At 38.6% G+C, this 19,364-nt stretch overlaps 1 protein-coding gene across 2 annotated transcripts in view; it reads left to right on the top strand.

The window, feature by feature from the left end:
- The window catches only part of LOC115222475 (putative uncharacterized protein DDB_G0284213), a 73,883-nt gene that overhangs the window by 7,629 nt on the left and 46,890 nt on the right, over positions 1 to 19,364 (top strand). For both annotated transcript variants that reach the window (XM_029792696.2, XM_036511692.1), the window contains exons 3-9: positions 2,932 to 3,037; positions 4,542 to 4,578; positions 6,965 to 7,032; positions 7,315 to 7,370; positions 14,507 to 14,563; positions 15,528 to 15,592; positions 17,504 to 17,543. In XM_029792696.2, the coding sequence (XP_029648556.2) occupies positions 2,932 to 3,037; positions 4,542 to 4,578; positions 6,965 to 7,032; positions 7,315 to 7,370; positions 14,507 to 14,563; positions 15,528 to 15,592; positions 17,504 to 17,543 (429 nt within the window). The remainder of the gene's footprint in view (positions 1 to 2,931; positions 3,038 to 4,541; positions 4,579 to 6,964; positions 7,033 to 7,314; positions 7,371 to 14,506; positions 14,564 to 15,527; positions 15,593 to 17,503; positions 17,544 to 19,364) is intronic.

The raw sequence follows: 19,364 nt of genomic DNA, 5'->3' as shown, positions 1-19,364 counted from the left end.
CAGGATACCAATTCCCTGGAAAGCTCTCCCCAGCCATACTTTTCTCACAAGGGTTGACTTGTAGCTATTGAAGTTAAACAACAACCAAATCAGTCAAACCAATTCTCTTGGTGGACCTGTAAATGTAATAATCATGTTCACTTTCTCCTAACATAAACTGTATTGAACAAAAAGTAAAATAACAAAATAGATTGTTTTCTGCTTGTAGACTGGGTGTTATTCAGGACATTATACTTTATAACACCTTTTTTCCCTCTTAAAAGAATGTATAACCAATCTGTTGTAAAATAATTTTAGGGTTATAATGTATGTAAAGAACATAGTCACGTTTCAACTGAAGGAAAGGTACTTCAACTTAGTTGCTATATATATATATATATATATATATCCAGCCAGCCGTAAAATCCCTGCAAAAACAGACACAGTAGCCTAGGGTAGTTTTTCTACTTGGCCAGCTCCTGTCAACTGTACCTGCATTCAACCCTTGAATGCATGGAAAATGGACATTAAACGATGATGATGATGATGATATTGATATATACATATATCACCGTGATCACCGTGACCGACCAGGCTATCAGATGTTGCTACACATCGCTGGTCACAATGCGCTTCGTATTGTTTTAGCCTTCAAATGATGCCACCATGCTGGCTAAGCGAGCAGGCCAACAGAAGAAAGAGTGAGAATAAGTTGTGGCGAAAGAGTACAGCAGGGATCACCACCACCCCCTGCCGGAGCCTAGTGGAGCTTTAAGTGTTTTCGCTCAATAAACACTCACAACGCCCAGTCTGGGAATCGAAACAGCGATCCTACAACCGCGAGTCCGCTGCCCTAACCACTGGGCCATTGCGCCTCTGCACATATATATATAATTAAACTAAATCCTCTTGTATAGATTTTACCATTAGAATGGAACAAAATTATGTGACATACTAATAAAGTTATTGCTAATTAATTAGTCACATAGAATAATATATATTATTGCTAGCGTTATCCTAAAATGATAATAGAGTTACATAACTCCTAGAGAACCATATGAACTGAACAGCAAAATAATCTTATATATGATCATACTTACATTCTTCAGTAAAAAAAAAAAAATCAAAATCCACGGCCGTTGGGAGGTTTTAGATGCAAGTCACATAGCCTCCCTACCTCCCTTCCATTTTTCTTGATCATCTGGCAAATCCTGTTTCCTACTATCTTTTTGTTCTTCTCCTCATGTCCCTCAATCATCCAATTTGTGGTCTTCTTATATTTCTATCACTGGAATAGTAGTTTCCCCATGCATGACTTTATTCACTAGCGATAGAGTATCACAGAACAAAAAAAGTTCTTCAATTTGGTTTTTGTGCCTGTCCTCACCTATGATCATGAATCTTAGGTGGCGACCAAAAGAGGGATCTTTTCGGTTTGAACAGCAGTTTTTTCTAGCGGTGTCATATGAAATTGTCACCCATAATTATGACCCTAGTATCGATCTACTGCATTTCAATCTGTTTTAGGGTTAAGGTTAGGAGTGGGGGGAAGGGTATCTTTTTTTCTTCACAAATGTAAATAAACCCAATCTGTTTCTTAAACGAGTGACATATTCATACGGCACAGAATGTTTTTGTTACCTCAATAGACGGCACTGATTGGTTGAAATTGCAGAAATTGAAGAAAAAACAACAAATATCTTACAAACTATAGAATTTTCTCAATAAAGTCCAGAGAAAAAATGTTTTATAAACACATTCTACCAGTATACGAAGTTTAAAATTTTTTAGTTACCTAGAATTTATGTTAAAAACTGCCGTTCAGACTGAAAAGATCCCAAAACAGTACAATCACGAATAAGTTGAAATGGGGTTCTTCTGAAGGATTTCTGGAGTTATGTTATTTGACAGGGTGTGCAGTTTGGAAATTAGGGGGTCTCTCTCTAGGTCAAGCCACTACATCTCTGCATTGAGAAGTCATGGCTTTGGTACTCTGGACATGTGATTGAAATGACACAGGATGGGATGATATGGAAGAGGAGCTGTATGAGGATTTAACTCACAGAATCCTTTCAGGAATAATGTATAGAGTTGGATGGATGAGGCGGGGGTAGATGGATGCACACATACATGCATATGTGCATGCTGAGTCTGTAGAAAAGGCGTAGGTAGAAACTCTATAAGATGCACCCAGTGTAGGCTATGGACACATAAGAGGTGCAGCAATATCAAAGGAAGGCTAACTGGGAAGATAGTTTTTGTATGTGGCAGATGCTCAGGATCAATAAACACTGAAAATGTGCAGAGAACAACTTCCGCCACATTCCAGGGTGAAAAACTAGAAGTAGTTGATAGCTTCCATTACCTAGGTGACCAAGTCAGTAGCAGGGGAGGGTGCGCTGAAAGTGTAACTGCTAGAATAAGAATAACCTGGGTTAAGTTCAGAGAGCTTTTACCTCTGCTGGTGACAAAGGACCTCTTACTCAGAGTAAAGGGTAGACTGTAAGATGCATGTGTACGAACAGCCATGCTACATGGCAGTAAAACATGGGCTGTGACTGCTGAGGACATGCGTAAGCTCGCAAGGAATGAAGCCAGCATGCTCCGATGGATGTGTAATGTCAGTGTGCATACTCGACAGAGTGTTAGTGCCCTGAGAGAAAGGTTGAACCTAAGAAGCATACATGCATTTATTTATATTAAATTAAATTACATTACATTAAATTACATTATGTTTACCTGGCGTTAGGAAGGGCATCCAGCTGTAGAAACACTGCCAGATCTGACTGGCCTGGTGCAGCCTTCGGGCTCCTCAGACTCCAGTTGAACCGTCCAACCCATGCTAGCATGGAAAGCGGACGTTAAATGAGGATGATGATATGTTTAAGTAATTTTTCTCTTTTATTTGTTGTTAAATGTTACTTTGGGCAAATTGTCTTCTGCTTTTTTCAGACCAACTTTTTGTCTCAGTTTGAAGAAGCTCAGGAGAAATGTTATGTGATTTGTATTCCACAGTCATCTTCACTTACTGGTGTTAACATTAATTCAAAGTTTATAAGTGAGTTCTTTGTTTCATATTTGATGTTTAAATGTTGAAATTTCTAATCTGTTCTTCAAAACTCAAAAGAGAAATATTCTCTTCATATATTTCATTGATGCTTTTGCCGGGAAAGTGATTTGATCTTGAGACCACATGTTGAAACTAAAATAATTACAGTGTAGAAGACATATGTTAACTATTTGAGACACAAAAGACTGTTAACTATTTGGCGTCAAAATTTCCATTGAACATGATAAATGTTTAAGTGAAGTTAACGGTCCTTGTGTGCTTTTGAGTGGCTAATGTGTATCATCCACACTACAATCATTTTCTTCATGTAGTTTTGTAATTTATTATTTTCCTTAAATAAATTTAATGTTTTCCCATGTTATTTATTGAAACCTCATAAATATTTTGACATAATGACAAAGGACCAAGATACCTGGCACCTTGCTGTTCTTAAGAACACCTGTCCTCCACAGTAGAAGTGTTAAGGTTACATCTTCCAATGAAGGGGATTGGCCTGAAAGACTCCTGTGCTGGTACCATGTGAAAAGCACTCATGCCAATGCTGTGTAGAAGTGCTCATGCCAGTGCCATGTTAAAAGCACCCAGCCCAAACTGTGAAGTGGTTTGTGTTGGGAAGGACCTCCAGCTATAGAAACCAAGCCAATCAGACTAGAACCTGATATGGCACCCTGGCTTGCCAGTTCTGGTCATACCATCCAGCCCATGCAAGCATGGAAAACGGACATTAAAGGATGATGATGATGATGATGATGTTAGTAAAATAATGTTAAAGTGCTTGCTTAAAACAAATACTCTTGATCATTTTGATTTAAAATATATAATATTTTACTTGTGAAGTAAAATTACCTTCTTATATGTTATAAAAGTATATATCAGCATACTGTATGTAGTCTCACCAAGAAATTTTAATCTAGTAAAATTAACCCTTTCATTACTGTATTTATTTTGAGATGCTCTGTGTTTCTTTCAATTAATTTTAAATATAACAAAGAATTTAGTAAAATAACATAGTTATCATTCAGCTAGTGTTAGGAACATAAATTGTGACTAAGGTTTGGTGGAAGATTTTAATTCAAAACTTATGGAAACAAGACATTTGTACTACAGAGCCAGAGGCGGATTCAGCTGGGTTGGTAATGAAAGGGTTAAACCCCTAATAGGGAGATCACTCATTATCTAAATGACAAATTCTGGACTAGAATTATTCTTTTAGTGCCCACTTTACTATTAAATTTTCATGCAGCAGGTGTCCTTGAGTATTGAATATTTTCTGTTTTGCTACCCACACACAAGATGGTCATATGCAATTTGAAAATAATGGTTATTCATGCTCATTTAATTTTTATTAAAACATTAATTTTTTTTTTATTATGTTCTTTAAACTTACTATAAAGCATATCAGCTTTGTCACTTTCTTTTTAACCCGATATTATCAACTGAAGTTTTATTGTGTGGTTTAATTATATATATATATTTTCTTTTTTTATTTCAGAGTCACATCTGTTGAAACCTTCACCATTTTTTAAAGGGTTTGTTACAATTACCATTATCATTATTGTTGTTGTTGTTGTTAACGTGGCAAGCTGGCAGAATCATTAGCATACTAGACAAAATGCTTAGCAGTATTTTATCCGTCTTCACGTTCTGAGTTTAAATTCCACTGAGGTCAACCTTGCCTGTCATCTTTTCAGGGTCAATAAAATAAGTGCCAGTTAAGTACTGGGGTCGATATAATCAACTGTCTCCTTCCCCAAAATTTTCAGCCTTGTGCCTTTAGTCAAAAGGATTATTACTATTATTATTATTATTATTCGTTGGTTTTCATGTTCTGAGTTCAATTTCTGCTTAAGGTCGACTTTGCCTGTCATCCTTTCAGGGTCAATCCAAATATAATTGTGTTTTAGTAAAAACATTGTACATGTTAAAACACATGCACTGGTATCTTTTATTGTTTATTTGTTTTAGTCATTAGATTGCGACCATGATGAAGGGTTTAGTCGAACAAATCAATCGCCAGTGCCTTTTTCTTTTTCTTCAAGTCTAGTACATATTCTTTCAGTCAATTTTTGCCAAACTGCTAAGTTGTGTGAATATAAACAAACCAGTACTGGTTGTCAAGCAGTGGTGTGGGAGAAACACGAACACAGACACATGCACGTACACACATACTCACACAAACACGCATGTGCACACACATACACGCAAACATGCACATACACTCACACACACACATGCACACACACACACACACAAATCATCACAAATCATCATGGGATCATTTTTGCTGGCCTCTTATCTTCTTGGCACCAGCTGTTTTAGACACCTTTTATGATCATTGCATTTGATGGCTGAGTCCCAAATTGAGGAAGGAATAAAGTGAGTAAAAGGAGTGACAGAATGAATGTGGAAGGAAGAAGAGGAAAGCTAAGAGAGAAAGAGATGATAAATATGATGATGATGATGATCATCATCATCATCATCATTTAACGTCCGCTTCCCATGCTAGCATGGGTTGCACGATTTTGACTGAGGGCTGGCGAACCAGACGGCCACACCAGGCTCCAATCTTGATCTGGCAGAGTTTCTACAGCTTGATGCCCTTCCTAACGCCAACCACTCCGAGAGTGTAGTGGGTGCTTTTTATGTGCCACCGGCACGGGGCCAGTCAGGCGGTACTGGCAATGACATCACTCGAATCTTTTTACACATGCCACCAGCACAGGTGCTAGTAAGGTGATGTTGATAACGATTACAGAGTAAATGAGCGTGAGAGCTTTGGTAAAGTGTAATATGGGGCAGAGGTCCCCAAACTTTTTCTGCAAAACAGTTCTTCCACAGACTGGGGGGATTGCATGCATAACAAAATACAATAAATTGTGCAATATATAATTTAATTATGACATATATTTATACATATATAATGCAAAAAACATCCCCCAATGACTACAATACTTAATAAAACAGGAAAAAAAAATTTTGAAATTTCTTCTTTCTATGCAGCCCAGTATCAAATGATCGACTGATATAGGAGATAGGGAAAAACTGAGAAGATTGTTATGGGGCCTGCAAAGCTAACAGCTGAAAATAACCTAGATACATCTGCTGTTGTTGATGTTATTGTTGCTACTATACTGAACTTTGTAAGATGATTGGCAAAATTAATCCCATCTTAGTAAGGAAAACGAATGCTGTAATATGATTATATTTGGCACTGCACTCATCAATTTCATTTAACATCCAATTTCCATGCTGGCATAGTTTAGATGACAGGAGCTAGCAAGGCTAGGAGCCATACCAGGCCCGATGGCCTGTTTTAATGTGGTTTCTACAGCTGGATGCCCTTCCTAATACCAAACATTTTACAGAGTGAACAGGTGTTTTTAATGTAGCACCATCACTGAGAGAGTCACCGAACACCTAGAAAAACAAAAAAGGCAAAAAAAAAAAAGCCTCAACTGGGAGTGGGGTAGAGTTGTGCCAGTTGAGAGAGTAAAGGTATAGAGGGACGGATATAGGGCTCATGCCATAGATACACAGGTACCCCAGGTGGAAAGGAAAGGAGGGTGAGTTAGTAAGATAAGGAGAGTGATAGTAAAAGAGATAATGGCAAAGATGTGTTGGGACATGCCCCAGAGAGATACTGGGGTGATGAAAATAAGTGAAATGATATAGAGGTTTGGACTGGGTGGGTGGTCAGGATTGAGGTGAGTTTAGCAGAAGATGGAGAGAGATATAGGAGAGGCTTAGGGGCAGAGGTTGCAGTAAGAGTATTGAGGGTGATAGCAAACTCCATCATTTGTTATCAAAGGTCTAATTGTAACCATAATCAGTTAGTTTCCTACTTTAACCAATCCTCATTCCAACTTCTTTGATGCCAATAATTCTAAGACTCCTGTCACTTTCTCTCTTCTACAGCCAATATTACACTTCATGTTCAAAAGGAAAGATTGTTTATCTTGAGAAAAATGAACTTTATTTGGAAGGTAAGCAAACTATTACTATATCGTGCATGATTTAATTCTGAGCATGGGACAAAAAATTTTATGAATCTTTTTTAACATTTCTCAATTTTTCTAATTTCTCTCTTTTTCTATGTAACTGATTTTGTCTTCATTAATTTCCATTTTTTTTCTGTCTCAAATCCCATTTAACTGTTATTCTTCTTTTCTTTAAATGTCTGCATTGTAACCAAACTTATTCCATCACCCTCTCACCCACCTACCTTCACTGCTATCAGCTATTGTTCTCTTTTCTCTGGTTGTCAGGGTTTTTTGGTGGATCACGGACAAAGATCTTAAATGAAGAAATTGGCTACAACAAGGTATGTGATATGGGAATGTGATTTTTTTTTTATTAGCCCATTAACTACAAAATTAAATTTCATTGTTATTTCATTAATGGTCATCATCATCATCATCATCGTTTAACGTCTGCTTTCCATGCTAGCATAGGTTGGACAATTTTGACTGTGGGCTGGCAAGCCAGATGGCTGCACCAAGCTCCAGTCTTGATCTGGCAGAGATTCTACAGCTGGATGCCCTTCCTAATGCCAACCACTCCGAGAGTGTAGTGGGTGCTTTTTACGTGCCACCGTCAGGTGTTACTGGCAAAGACCTTGCACGAATCTTTTTACACGTGCCACCGGCACAGGTGCCAGTGAAGCAATGTTGGTAAAAAATAGAATTGTTGATTTCTGCAAGTCATGTTGCCCAATAAACTTGACATATATCTTACAAAATGAAAAAACGTGACATTTCTCAACAAAAGAGTGATTGCTATATAAGGCTGCTTTCCACAGTCAAGAGTAATGAAGTGTTAGTAAGGTATATCTGATTTCTGCAATGAAAAGGCTAATAGTGTTCAAGTTATCCTGAAGATGGTTATAGTGGGAATGCAGGAATTATTTGATGAAATGTTTAGTGTAATTAAGGAGAATTTGGGGGAATGACAATAGGAAAAATGATCAGAGGAAGACAAAAATGTTGGTGTGTTCAAGTAGAGTTGGTAAACAACCATTAAATACAATTCAAGATGTACAGATCAATATAACATGAGAATGTATATGACAGAGTCTCATATATATATATATATATATATATATATAAGTTCAGAGAGCTCTTACCTCTGCTGGTGACAAAAGGCCTCTCGCACAGAGTGAAAGGCAGACTGTTTGATGCGTGTGTACGAACAGCCATGCTACATGGCAGTGAAACATGGGCCGTGACTGCTGAGGATATGCGTAAGCTCGCAAGAAATGAAGCCAGTATGCTCCGATGGATGTGTAATGTCAGTACTCATACTCGGCAGAGTGTAAGTACCTTGAGAGAAAAGCTGGACCTAAGAAGCATCATTTGTGGTGTGCAAGAGAGACGTTTGCGCTGGTATGGTCATGTGGCGAGAATGGATGAAGATAGTTGTGTGAAAAAGTGCCACACCCTAGCTGTTGAGGGAACCTGCGGAAGAGGCAGACCCAGGAAAACCTGGGACGAGGTGGTGAAGCACGACCTTCGAACTTTAGGTCTCACTGAGGAAATGACTAGAGACCGAGACCTCTGGAAGTGTGCTGTGCGCGAGAAGACCCGGCAGGACAAGTGAGTCCATAACCCGTGGCCTTCTACATGGGATGGAGCCAGCCTACGTATGCATACCTTCCCTTCTTGGGACACAAAACTCTACTTGTGAAGACCTGTTGAGGCAAGTGAGGATCAGAATCGAAATCGATCAATGGAAATTGCAGATGTGTTACCAGTGCTGGTGGCATGTAAGAGAACCTTCCGTTTCGCGACCGTTGCCAGCACCGCTCCGACTGGCCTCGTGCCGATTGCACGTAAAAAGCACCATCCGTTCGTGTCCGTTGCCAGCCTTGCCTGGCACCTGTGCGAGTGGTACGTAAAAAGCACCCACTACACTCACGGAGTGGTTGGTGTTAGGAAGGGCATCCAGCCGTAGAAACACTGCCAGATTTGACTGGGCCTGATGAAGCCTTCTGGCTTTACAGACCCCAGTAGAACCGTCCAACCCATGCTAGCATGGAAAACAGACGCTAAACGATGATGATGATGATGATGATGATATATATATATAGGAGTAAGCACATAAATGTGAAACAAGGTGGAAAAAAGAGTACTCAAATCCCAGAGGTAGAGTAATATGCTTTATTTAAAAGCAGCAGAAATATAACAAAAGCTGTTACTCAGAGTTTCACGTTCCCATTTGTCAGACAGTTTTGTTAAAATAGAACCGGAAAAAAAAAGAGTAACAGCTTTTGTTATACTTCTGCTGCTTTTAAATAAAGTATATATATATATATCATCATCATCATCATCATCATCATTTAGCATCCGTTCTCCATGCTAGCATGGGTTGGACGGTTCGACTGGGGTCTGTGAAGCCAGAAGGCTTCATCAGGCCCAGTCAAATCTGGCAGTGTTTCTACGGCTGGATGCCCTTCCTAACGCCAACCACTCCGTGAGTGTAGTGGGTGCTTTTTACGTGCCACCCGCACTGATGCCAGACAGAGCTGGCAAACGGCCACGAACGGATGGTGCTTTTTATGTGCCACCGGCACGGGGCCAGGCGAGGCTGGCAACGGACACGAATGGATGGTACTTTTACGTGCCACCATCACGGGGGCCAGACAGAGCTGGCAAACGGCCACGAAACGGGTGGTGCTTTTACGTGTCACCGGCACGGGGGCCAGGCGAGGCTGGCAACGGACACGAACGGATGGTGCTTTTACATGCCACCGACACGGGGGCCAGACAGGGCTGGCAAATGGCCACGAATGGATGGTGCTTTTACATGTCACCGGCACGGGGGCCAGACAGAACTGGCAAACGGCCACGAACGGATGGTGCTTTTACGTGTCACCGGCCCGGGGGCCAGGCCAGGCTGGCAACGAACACAAACGGATGGTGCTTTTACGTGCCACCGACACGGGGGCCAGACAGGGCTGGCAAACGGCTACGAACGGATGGTGCTTTTACGTGTCACCTGCACGGGGGCCCTGATGTTGATCGACCTCAATTTGGTTTGATTTTGATTTTGACTGTTCTCACTGGTCTTGCCGGGTTTTCTCACACACAGCATACTTCCAAAGGTCTCGGTCACTGGTCATTTCCTTGGTGAGACCTAAAGTTCGAAGGTCGTGCTTCACCGCCTCGACCCAGGTTTTCCTGGGTCTACCTCTTCCACAGGTCCCCTCAACTGCCAGGGTGTGGCACTTTCGCACACAACTATCTTCAGCCATTCTCATCACATGACCATACCAGCGCATACGTCTCTCTTGCACACAACAACTGATGCTTCTTAGGTTCAACTTTTCTCTCAAGGTACTTACACTCTGTCGATTATGAACACTGACGTTACACATCCATCGGAGCATACTAGCTTCATTTCTTGCGAGCTTACGCAAATCCTCAGCAGTCACAGCCCAAGTTTCACTACCATGTAGCATGGCTGTACGTACACATGCATCATACAGTCTGCCTTTTACTTTGAGCGAGAGGCCTTTTGTCACCAGCAGGGGTAAGAGCTCTCTAAACTTTGCCCAACATGCATATGTTGGTACAGGACATCACCAAACAGTAAACAACATGAAATACGAAAGTAAATGAGTTCAAAACGCAAACAACGAGAGAAAGAAATGGAAAACAGGACAAGTAACATAAAGAATGACCCATCGTCAGTTATTGGCTGTCTATCTACTCCTCATTTCAAGCATTGAACGACAATATGATTCTTCAAAGGAAGTTGCTCCCTGAGGAGTAGATAGCCAACAACTGATGAAGGGTCGTTCTTTATGTTACTTGTCCTGTTTTCCATTTGTTTCTCTTGTTTTCTTTGCATATTGAACGCATTTACTTTCATATTTCATGTTGCTTACTGTTTGGTGACGTTCTGTAGTCATATATGCATGTGTGTGTGTGTGTATATATATATATGCATATATATATATATATATATATATATATATATATATATGCGATTCCCTCTCTCTCTTTCGGAGAGGCACAAGCACCTACACGCACATATACACACACGGCAGTAACTTCCGCCTGCTGAATTCAATCACAAAGCTTCGTTACAAATACTCAATAGTCAAGATAAAACTCTGAGTTTCAGATGCCGAAGTAGAAATCCACAACACCATCTCTTCGGTTATCTGGCCATCTGAAAAACTCAGAGTTTTATCTTGACTATCGAGTATTTGTAACATATTATTTTATAGATAAATTTCCTCTATTTACATAATATTGAGGTCTTTTTCTTTCTTTTGTTATCTTACCGTTTTTACCAATATATATATATATATATATATATGCATATATATGTGTATGTGTGTATATATATATATTATTATTATTATTCAATTGAATGCCACGCATCCATTCCCAAGTTTATCTTTAACTTTTTGATGCGGCTCTATACTGTTTTTTTCTCTCATTCTCTCTCACTCTTTCTTTAATTTTCCTTTTTCCTCCCCTTCATCATCTTCTATCTGTCTCTCTCTCTCTTTCCTTCTTTCATTGTTTCTATCTCTTGTTGCTCACACATGACCATCATCCATCTTTCTCTTCCTCATGTGATCATTCTTTTCTTTCACAACTGTTGTAAAGATAGCACATGTCCTGTCTCTCTCTTATATCTTTTCTCTTGTCAAAGACAATATTTCTCCAGCATTCACTTTTTTTACCTTCATTCTGGTCTAACAACCCTCTTTATTTTTGTTCAGTTTCCTTGTATATCTCCACTGTCCTGTTTTTGTTCCCAACGTTGACCTTCCATAAGTCCCAAATTTTATTTCGGCATGTATGGGAGGCTCATATTGTCATTCAGTGCTCGAAATGAGGAGTAGATAGACAGCCGACAACTGTTATGTTACATGGCCTGCTTTCCATTTGGTGGTAGAATCAATCAAAAAGAGTAATCCATCTAATAAGAGATAAATATAAATTTATTTCTTGATTTCATTTTTTTTTTCCTTATTCCATTTTTTGCACCAGCCTTCTTCATGTTTTTTCTAGGTTTTTTCTTATTTTCAAATCATCCAGCGTTCTTGTTTTTAAAATCTTTATATATAAAAGTAAGGTTGTGTGTCTGTCTCCTACAATTTAGATTCCTAACTACTCCCACATTTTGCGGTGCAGTTTAACCAAAACCGGGTATCTTATAGTCATGATTCATATCGAGCCCTTCTGGGGTTAGCGCGCGTCTACGATGAGTCTACGATTTAAAAAAAAATTTACCCTCATTTTTTTCCATTTTAATGCATTTTTTTCGCTATTATATAAGGGAAGTAACTCTCAAAAATGTCTACGATGAGTCAACGATTTAAAAAAAAATTTACCATCATTTTTTTCCCATTTTGAATGCATTTTTTTGCTATTTTTTGGCTATAACTCTCTAAAAATGCTTATATAGTTATTTCCCTTACAAATCCGAGCAACGCCGGGCGATACTGCTAGTTATATATAATGCATAAACAGAGCCCAAAAGATTGCTTGGAAATAACCTGGCGTATTTATAAATATGCCTGTCAAGTATCATAAAAGAATGAAACTATTAATAGCTCTTTCAGTTGTGTATTAAATTGACACACACACTCACACACACACACACACACACATGGCTGACTGGTTAAGCAGTTCTGTTTGCAGTTACAAGCTTCTTAGTTGATCCTACTGTGTAGTGTCTCATATGAGAGCTTCTTGTTGATTCCAAGATTAGTGGAATGTGATGATCAGGTGCAGTTGTTTGGGTACTAGCAATTTGACATGGCTGTGTCTATTTGGCTGACAATAGGTTTTGGCAAGCGTTCATGCATGCACACACACACACACTCACACTTATGCACAGATAGGCAGGCAAAGATTATGATTTATTGATTAAACAAAATAGATATTTTCACTTTCTCCTCCCATATGTGCAAACAGAAATATGCTCACATATATGAAGAGAGAAGAAGGTGGAAGTTGAGAGAACAAGAGAAACATTAAGATGTCTGCTGTCAAATAAGCCAACATCAAATCACCGATGCCAAATAGACAGCACCGAAATGACTGTACCAAAACATACACTGAGATTAGTGCATGGAATTTAGTTGGGGAAGCTATTCAGGAGCCTGTCAGGTGGATCTTACTTGCAATTTAAGTGTCTGATATTCTTACACACCACACACACACACACACACACTGTGTCATACTGATTCTGCTTGAAGATTATGTTAAAGAGGTTATACATGTCTGTGGAATACTCAGCCACCTACACTGTAATACACTGAGCAGAAAGTTCAGTTAATTGTATAACTGATTAATTATCATAGAAACCAGCAGAAAGTCAGTAAATTTACATGTGCGTGCATGCTCGCATGCACCCCCCTCCCACGCATGCACACATGTATTCATGCATATACAACATAGCCTAATTGTTAGGGTGTTGCAGCTACAATCATAAGATTGTAGCTCTGTTTCCTGGACTAAGTGGCTGTGTTGTTTTGTCGAGTTAGACACTTCACTTCACATTGCTCAAAGTCCACTCAGCTGGCAAAAAGAATGCTACTATACAACGCTGGTTACAATGTGTCTGCTTGCATTGTTGCAGCTTTCAAATGGTGCCTGCCCTACCATCCTACCAAATGATACCCACACTACATGTGTGTGTGTGTACACATCATCCTGTTTCACTTATTTCTTTATTGCCCACAAGGGACTAAACATAGAAGGGACAAGCAAGGACGGACAAAGGGATTAAGTCGATTACATCGACCCCCAATATGTAACTGATCCTTAATTTATCGACCCCGAAAGGATGAAAGGCAAAGTCGACCTCGGCGGAATTTGAACTCAGAATGTAACAGCAGATGAAATACTGTTAAACTTTTCGCTAACATTTCTGCCAGCTTGCTATCCTGTTTCTCTTGTTTGATACCATGTCCTGATAAACTCAGTTAAAGGTAATATTTCTCCAGTCTTACTAATGTAAAGAAATAACCAAAAAAAAAAAAATTGACATGGCTGCCCTTACACACTTCTCATGAGGAATTCCAGAAGGAGCATCATGAGCCCACTGCTGAGATGCTTCCAAAAAAAAAATATAAAAAATGAAAAGTCGTTAGAAAACCGATTATAGCAGTGACTCCATCTAAGACTATCTGAAGAAGGAATATTATTCTGAAATATCATATCATATCATGGATGACTAAATTACAACAGGTATATAGCCCATTGTTTATATTATACTGCATTGTTGTACCATTCAAAACTTTTTATTTGTTACAAATTACGCAATGCTTCAAGTGAACTACAATACTCTCCTAAAAAAAATGTATAAGAGAGGGCGGAGAGAAAAATAGAGCTACAGCCAGGCAACGAACTAGTAAGGGAATGTAAGAGAGAAGGTAGGGTCTAAATTCCTTCACCATTTTCTAATTTTGATTTCTGCTTTCCTTTCCACCAGATATACAAGCCTTACAAAATACTTGTCCTAGACAAACCACTGGATCCAACCTTAAAGGTGGGTATGATGTGTTATTTCATTCTATTAGTTTAGTGTTTGTTACATGTTGTTGCAATTGATACAATTCTTGTTATTTAGTCCAAGGTCAGAGCTATGATTAAAGGTGTTTAATTCACGGTCATCTCATCTTCTCTTTTCCAGAAAGTTCATTTCTGGGATAAATGAACTGCTTCTATCTTCTTTATTAGAAATTAATTTATACTGTGCAAGATCTTAAAAATTTTTAAGGGATGAGACAACCTTGTTGAGCTTTAGCATTATTATGTGGAGGCACATGGCCTAGTGGTTAGAGCAGCGGACTCACGGTCGAGGGATCGCAGGTTCAAATCTCAGACCGGCCATGTGTGTGTTTATGAGCGAAACACCTAAGCTCCACGCAGCTCCAGCAGAAGGTATTGGCGAAACTTTTGCTGATTCTTTCGTCACAACTTTCTCTCACTCTTTCCTCCTGCATCTTGCAGCTCACCTGCGATGGACCAGCGTCCTGTCCAGGTGGGGAACCTATACGCCAAGAAACCGGGAAACCGGCCCTTATGAGCCAGGCAGGTCTCGAGAAGGAGCAAACAAAAACTAAAGAACAAGCATTATTATATAGATATATGAGTAATTAGTTATTTATTTTATATTATTAACTAATTTGGTTTATACATTATCCAGCATGCTCTTCCTCCATTTATGATGGTAGCAAGTGATTTGAAGTTTGGTTGCTATTCCTACCAGCTTAATGCCTTTCCTTGTAACCTGGTCAGTTTAAAGATAAAGCATATAGAATATTTGGGCCAGATATAGCTGGTTTATATGCTTGTGTGTAAAGACTGTAGATTACTTCTAAGCATTCAATTTTTAGTTACTATCTGTGACACATGTCTTCTCAGTCTGATAGGAATGTACAACAATAACAATAGTCTGCTTGCATCATTCTAATACTGGAAATAATTCTTTACTTGCCTTTGTCTTATAGCCAGCAAAGAATGGGAACAAATCTCGGAACAGCAATCTGTTTATGCCAAAACCAACTGCAGAAGAGTAAGTCTTTGTCACCTTTCCTTTTTCTTCTTCTTGTTGTTGTTGGTGGTGGTAACATTGGCTTTCTTCTTCTTCTTCTTCTTCTTCTTCTTCTTCTTCTTCTTCTTCTTCTTCTTCTTCTTCTTCTTCTTCTTCTTCTTCTTCTTCTTCTTCTTCTTCTTTCTTCTTCTTCTTCTTCTTCTTTTCTTCTTCTTCTTCTTCTTCTTTTCTTCTTCTTCTTCTTCTTCTTCTTCTTCTTCCTTCTTCTTCTTCTTCTTCTCTTCTTCTTCTTCTTCTTCTTCTTCTTCTTCTTCTCTTCTTCTTTTTCTTTTTTTTTCTCTTCTTCTTTCTCCTTCTCCTTCTCTCCTCCTCCCTTCCTCCTCCTCCCCCTCCTCCTCCCTTCTTCCTTCATTCTTCTCAGTCATTTGACTATGGCCACGCCGGAGCACCACCTTCTAGTAATTCGTCTCTAAATCTCTGCCCGTTTGCAGGATCTTTAAGCTTCCAGACCCTTCTCCTCCAAGCTGGTCTTCTTCTGGGCATCCATTTAGCTCTGATCCTGAAGTAACTAACTACTAATCTATGTTGAGGGGTACATTCTTTGCCTGGGAAGGTTTTGGCATTTATAAGCAGCCCTCTTTCCCTTTTTCTGACGAAGATGTAGTCAATTTGGCTAGTGTGTCTGCCAGAACAATAGGTAACTAGGTGGCAGGCGGGTTTTCTGAAGTTAGTATTGCAAATCATAAAATCATTTGCATCGCAGAACTCCAGCAGTCTGGTTCCCTCCTCATTGCGGGAACCAAAACCATAGCCTCCATGTATGCCATGGAAGCCCCCTGCACATTGTCCAGCATGTCCATTGAAATCACCAGCCACAAAGAGAAGGTCCCTGTCATTCGTCGACGAGGTAGTCTGCAATAGGGTGTCATAGAATCGGTCTTTCTGCCCCTCCATTAGCCCCGGTTGAGAGGCATAGGCCAAGATAATGGTAGATTATTAGAGTACTAATCTAATCTTAAGTACTCTGTCACATACTCTGACTACCTCGATTACCTTACTAATGCACAGATACCTGTATTTCATTTAATTATTTAAGTAAAAATAATTTTTGTTTAATTGAGAGTGTTTTTGACCAAGGTGGTCAACTCTAGTTTGGAAAAATCTGTAATTTGGAAAGACTTTAGAACCAGAGGATCAAGAAAATCAATATTATACTTGTATTTAGCAAGACCACATTCTATTTTGTGAAGTGTTTATGTTCAGGAAACAAATTACTGTATATTTAAACCTTTTAACACCAATATGCTTAAGACTCCCTTTTTCCTGCGATCATATCTTATTTAAAACTTTTCACTATAATTCAATGTCAAGTCATGATGGTCGAAGCACAAAATTAGTTTTTTTTCTAAATGCCTCCAAATTCTTGATTATTTAAAAAAAAAATTGAAACTAAGTTTTTCCTTTGAAATCCATCCATCCATCTTGTGCACCATTTCTGGGAAAGCCTTGTGGATATAGTCCTCAGGCATCTCCATATGTTCCTATCATCATGAAAGATTGAAATGGTATAATATCTAAGGAACTATTATTAATTTGACACAGAACCAGTTTTATGGTCAGTAATTGAACATATTCCTAACGAATTCCATTGTCTATGTGTTCCAATTTATTTTGTAAATCATAAAAAATTTGGAGAGATTTTACTGAAATACCTAATTTCTTTATTATTAAGCTGGTGTTTGGAACATAACTTAAAAGATTTTTACATGAAATTATGTTGGAAAGTTTCAGGTTGGACGAGAGCCTTTTAAAAGAGAACATTGTATGAAAGCGGTGGTAGTGGTGGTGGTGGTGGGGGGGGGTTATCTCTGATTGATATTAGAGAACAATCATCTATAATACTGTGTTTATTATTTTTTTTGTATCCTCTAGGTGTTGCCAGTGGTTGTTGTCATTTCCAGAATTTGAACCGGTAAGGCTTCCTTTTAAAACGATATACAGAAACAGTTTATTCAATTATCTATTTATAGGAAATTCAACAGACCTGGTTGTGTGGTAAAGAAACTTACTTCCCTTGAGTTCAGTTCCACTCAAGTTTACCTCAAGCAAGTGTCTTCTATTATAACTCCAGGCTGATGTGTGTGATATGTGTGTAACATATTGCCTTAACATATAAAAATATGTCTGGTCATAGGACAAACATTATCTTGCTTAGAAACAGAAGAGGGTTAGCAACAGGAATTACATCTGGGTGATGGTGAATATGGTCTCTTTTACGTATTTTCAATTTACAAAGCTCAGTGAGTTTATGGAAATTATTGATAAGACAATCATGAGTTCATCAAAAATACTGTTTTAGGATATATTTTTTTTTACTTACCACTTGAATGCTTTTGATTGAATGAGTCCAGTCTGAGTGGCACAAATATTCAACACTAAAACTTATATTTCAACTAAGTTTAAGAAATGTGATTATTAACAAGAGATGCCATGTAGGCTGAAACCAGCAGAGCACCCGCAAACAATTCACACTCAGAGAAATCTGGTGAAATCAGTATTTTTCTACTATGAGGTTGTAAACATAACACTCATCTAACACAGGTATGATGCAATTTTATTCCAGGATGAAAGAGTAAGGCTGATGTTCAAGATGTAATGTGTTGCATGTGCATTCACACACACAAATGCATGCACGCACATGTGTGCACATGCACACACACATAATTGGAGTTATGTGACTCTGAAGTTACATAGCTCCAGTTTCGTTTTCCTTTGAAACATATGTAGTACATATTTACTTACTCTTTTCCCTACACACACTGATTTATAACTGCATAGTAAGCAACTTCTGTTGCTGTATATCAGAGTTGTAAAGTGGGGGTCATCTTATCGAAATTTTTATCTAATTGAGTATGGGATAAAGCTTAACATATAAGTTAATCAATAAACTTTATTGATTATTATTTTCTTTGAATTATCTATACCAGCTATGTCTACCTACCTACACCATGATCATTTTGGATTTCACTACTTTATTACTTGGAGGTAAAGTGACTGATTTCCTTTTGAGCATTGGGCCTCATAGAGGCAAAGTGGGTGAGTTCCTTTTGAACATTGGGCCTCATGGGGCCAAAATAGCTGAGTTCCTTTTGATCATTAGGCTCCATGGAGGCAAAGTGACCAAGCTTCTTTTGAGTGTTGGGCCTCATGGACGCGAAGTGGCTGGGTTCCTTTTTGAGCATTGAGCCTCCATGAGGTCCAACGCTTGAAAGGAATGTGTGTGTGTGTATATATATATATATATATATATATATATATATAGCATTTGGCCATGGAAAATACACCTCAACATGTTCTGACCAACAACTCATGCAAACATGCAAAAGTGGGTGTTAAAATGATTTTTATCATCATCATCATCGTTTAACATCCGCTTTCCATGGTAGCATGGGTTGGACGATTTTATATATAAACATAGATATATTTACACATATATACATACATACATACATATATTTGATTAATGAGAAAGATGGAAGATACAGGAATGTTTATTCATCACTGCAATTGTTTCGACCCATCTAACTTCAATCCCTCATGGGTGAGATACTGAACAGCTGGTTTAGAAGTATCTGTCAGTGTAGATGTGTTTCCTTGGGTGATTTTAAGAGGTTTCCCATTTAAATAATGTCTTGGTATGTGTGTACAAAAACAGCAAATTAAGGGATATATTATTAATCATTATTATACAAGGTCAATAATAATACGTTATTATACAAGATCAGTAATATTA

This window comes from Octopus sinensis, linkage group LG20 (assembly GCF_006345805.1).
Source record: "Octopus sinensis linkage group LG20, ASM634580v1, whole genome shotgun sequence".
Lineage (NCBI taxonomy): Eukaryota > Metazoa > Mollusca > Cephalopoda > Octopoda > Octopodidae > Octopus > Octopus sinensis.
The sequence above is the reverse complement of the archived record's forward strand: the minus strand, read 5'-3'. Positions and strand labels throughout refer to the sequence as shown.